Below are 3,491 nucleotides of genomic sequence, written 5' to 3' on the forward strand. Positions count from 1 at the left end.
GATTTGATTTGATTTGATTTTTTTATTTTTGATTTTTTGATTTTTATTTTTATTTTTTTATTTATTTTTTTAAGGTATGTATAATGCAAATTTATGTAAAAATTTCCTAAAAAATAAATAAAATGGACCTTCTATTTCTCTCTATGCATTTGTTTTTTTTTTCTTTTTCCTTTTTCTTTTGGTGCTGGATGCACCAAGTTCCATCATCATTTTTTTTTTTTTTTTTTTTTTTTTCTTCTTTCTGCACATGGTGCCCATGCACCACCAGAAACTTTTGATTGCCATGGGCATGGGGCTGTTCCCCATCTTTGATCCACCATCCCATTTTCTATTATTATTTTTTTTTTTATAAATTTCGATGATGGGCTGGGGAATTTGCAGGGAAGGATGAAGGCGAACTCAGAGCTAGAGCTTGAGGAAGAGCTTCTCGGCCGGCTAGTCGTTTGACAGCGGTCTTTGAAGTTGTTGGCAGCTGCGAGGCAAGAGACGGAGGAGGTGGAGGTGACCTTGATGTCGGGTCCAGCTAGAACCCAGAGCACAGCCACTGAGCCCAACCACTGAGCACAGCTGCTGCACACTCGTTGTACTGCCACCGAGCACCGCCACTGCGCATCCGTTGCACTGCCAATCGCTGCAAAGGATTTATGTTTAACGGCGGAGATGCTGCCCTATTTGCCATGCTATGCCGACGTGCTTCACACAATTAACCGTCCAGAATTGTTAAACATTCCATCTCGGTTTATCACAAAACAGAAGAAAAACCAAGATCCATCCATGCCAAAACACCAATCTGCCATCTTTTCGGGATCTGTCACGACATCATCAGCCAAAACCTGCTTGGTCCGCTCGCAGATTGGGGGAGAGGAAGAGTTGGCGGAGTCAGTAGATGGAGTGGAAGTAGGGACCACGGGGCTGGTGGAAATGGAGGTACAACCATGGTTGGGTGTCGATAGTGGTGTGCTCACGGCTCTCGGATCTGAGGAGGATCAATTGAAGTTGGCGTCGGCGCCGAGGCCGAAGGTGATGAGTGCGAGGTTGGTGAAGTGGTCAACACTGGAGGAGTTGGTGGTGTAGCTGAAGAGGAGCCTGGGGTCAGAGGAGAGAGAGATCTGATAGAGTCATTATACTGTATACAAAAGGTCCAGCTATTGAATCAGCAAGCCTTTGTATGGGTGCTTCATGTCCTTGAGCATCCTCAACCATGCGAACGATCTTGAATATCATTGAATTGGAGCCAGTTGAAGATGCTTCAACCCGCAGAGGACCATCCCAGTTTATTGTTCCAGCTGAGACAGTAAGGTCTTTTTCCTTGAATACAGGAAGTGATTCTCCTGTGAGCATGGATTCGTCGACAACACTTCTTCTAGCCACAACTCTTCCATCCACAGGTATGGTTTCTCCTGGCAAAACCAACACAGAGTCTCCAACCCGAACCTCGTCAGTTGGGACTTCAACGCATATTGCATCAGAGAAAAGTACACTGTTGCTGGAGGAATCATTTTCCGGGGAACCAATTACAAGTATTGCTTGTGTGTTTATCAGTGACAAGAGTTCATTCATATCACTAGATGCCTTGATCCTTGCCCTTTCCTCGAGAGAACGTCCTAGGAGCACAAAACCAAGAAGCATGACCGGCTCATCGAAGAACGCTGCATCCCATTGAAGCCCAGGGTTGAGAAGCGAGACCGCACTAATTGTAAAAGCTGCGAGGGATCCAAATCCCACAAGAGAATTCACGTTTGGTGGTCCTTTCTTGAAGGCTCTCAGACCATCAAAAAGCAAGTCACGGCCAGGTCCCAACAAAGCTCCGGTAGCTAAACCCGCCTTCACATACGAATTATGCAGCAACTCCCAAAACGATCCATGAGCAGCATGAATTCCTAGAGAATGCAAAATGTGAGAAGCAGGCGATCCGCAGCATAATGCCACTAAAGTCCAAGCTAAAATCACTCTGTTCCTGCTCTTCACCAGCATCTCCTCCTTCTTCTTCATGTGGTTTTGAATTTCTACTGTACGCCGGAGAACTTCGTAGTTGATGTCCTCCAAGACGTCATCGGCATCATGAGCTACGTCTTTCAGATTCTTGACCCAGATTCTGACTGCCATGCTCCGATCCCGTGGTTGGTGGGCAACATCGCCTAAGTACTGTTAAATCTCAAGTGACGATTGACGAAGCTCTTTTTTGAATCCTGGGAAAAGACCGATTTCTGAAGCAGCAAGTGAAGTGACCGACTGTAGTAATCCCTCCACCGGAAAAGTGTAGAGAACCATACCCGCCACTTTTCTTGGTCTTTGAGTTGAGCCCATGGCCGGTGCTTCCTCGTCGGGGGAGACGACGGAGATTTTGTCCTCGGCGGCGATGGTGGCGGAGAATAGGATTGAATAACCTGAATCTGTGCGTGTGAAGAACTAACTTGCTCCGCAGGGATCACAAAAGTGTTTACTGGTATATTCTTGGTCCGTAGTACACATCCTACTCGTGCTACAACCTCTGCCGGTTCTTCATTCCACGACTGGTGACGGCGGTGGAGCTGATGCTGCGGATCCGAACCCGGAATCCGATAACCGGCCACATGGGTATCGTCGTGGGATCGCCACCGTTCGTCCCCAACCACATTCCATGAAGGTTCCTGTTGACGCAGATCCGGGTACAAGCTGCTGGTCCTCACTCCTCTGTCCATCGTGCTAGTAGCACCACTGCTCTGATTATCGACCGTCCGACTCCGATCTGGATACTGATTGTACCACTGACGTGGGGTTGATGGGTTTGACTTCTCAAATTTCTGCAGAGCTATGACGATCAAGGCGAAAACGAAGGCACCGGAGCTGAAGAAAACGGAGGAGGCAGAGCGGCCGAGGCGGCTGCTGCGATGGTTGGACTGCCGGAAAGAATTAGAGGCTTGGAGCCAAAACGGTGGCGACATGTTTTCCTCTTCTTCAAATCGAAAGCTCGTGCTTGATGTCGATGATGACGACGGAACCTGCTGCCTTCTTCCATTTCCGACTACCACTCTTTCCTCCACGCAATCGATTTTCAAAGCCCTAATTCCCAAATCAAATCATACAGGATGTATATCACACATATACATATAGATACACGGTGGATAGAAATTGAATCTCTCTCTCTCAAACATTTCTTACAGAAAGAAAAAAAATGGCCAGTCGAATCGATTGCGTGGGAACCAGAGGTCGGTACTTGCAGGCTGGATCGAGGAGACGACGGAGAGAGACGGAGATGGTGAGCGCGCTGAGAGAAGACGACTTGTCGTCCGGGGATTAAGGCCTGGTGGGAGAGGGATTGATGGGCCCATATGTCTTGGGTTTAGGAGCTGAATGAGGATGGGACCATTGTTGGTGCTGGACCGAGACATACATATATATATATGTTTCCTTTTCCTTATTTCCCTTTTTTTTTTCTTTTGAAGAAATTGTATATTTTTTTTTTCTTTTTCATGATTTTTTTTCGAAGAAACCGTACAAAGAAATTGTAA

The 3,491-nt window shown here is 46.8% G+C and overlaps 1 protein-coding gene across 1 annotated transcript; it reads right to left on the bottom strand.

Moving 5' to 3' along the window:
- Positions 1-1,092: 1,092 nt before the first annotated feature.
- On the bottom strand, positions 1,093-2,106 carry LOC126617229 (copper-transporting ATPase PAA2, chloroplastic-like). The gene has a single exon (XM_050285258.1). The coding sequence runs from the start codon at positions 2,104-2,106 to the stop codon at positions 1,093-1,095; it is 1,014 nt and encodes a 337-aa protein (XP_050141215.1).
- Between the last annotated feature and the right edge of the window lie 1,385 nt (positions 2,107-3,491).

The sequence above is a fragment of the Malus sylvestris genome, chromosome 3 (genome assembly GCF_916048215.2).
Source record: "Malus sylvestris chromosome 3, drMalSylv7.2, whole genome shotgun sequence".
Classification (NCBI taxonomy): domain Eukaryota; kingdom Viridiplantae; phylum Streptophyta; class Magnoliopsida; order Rosales; family Rosaceae; genus Malus; species Malus sylvestris.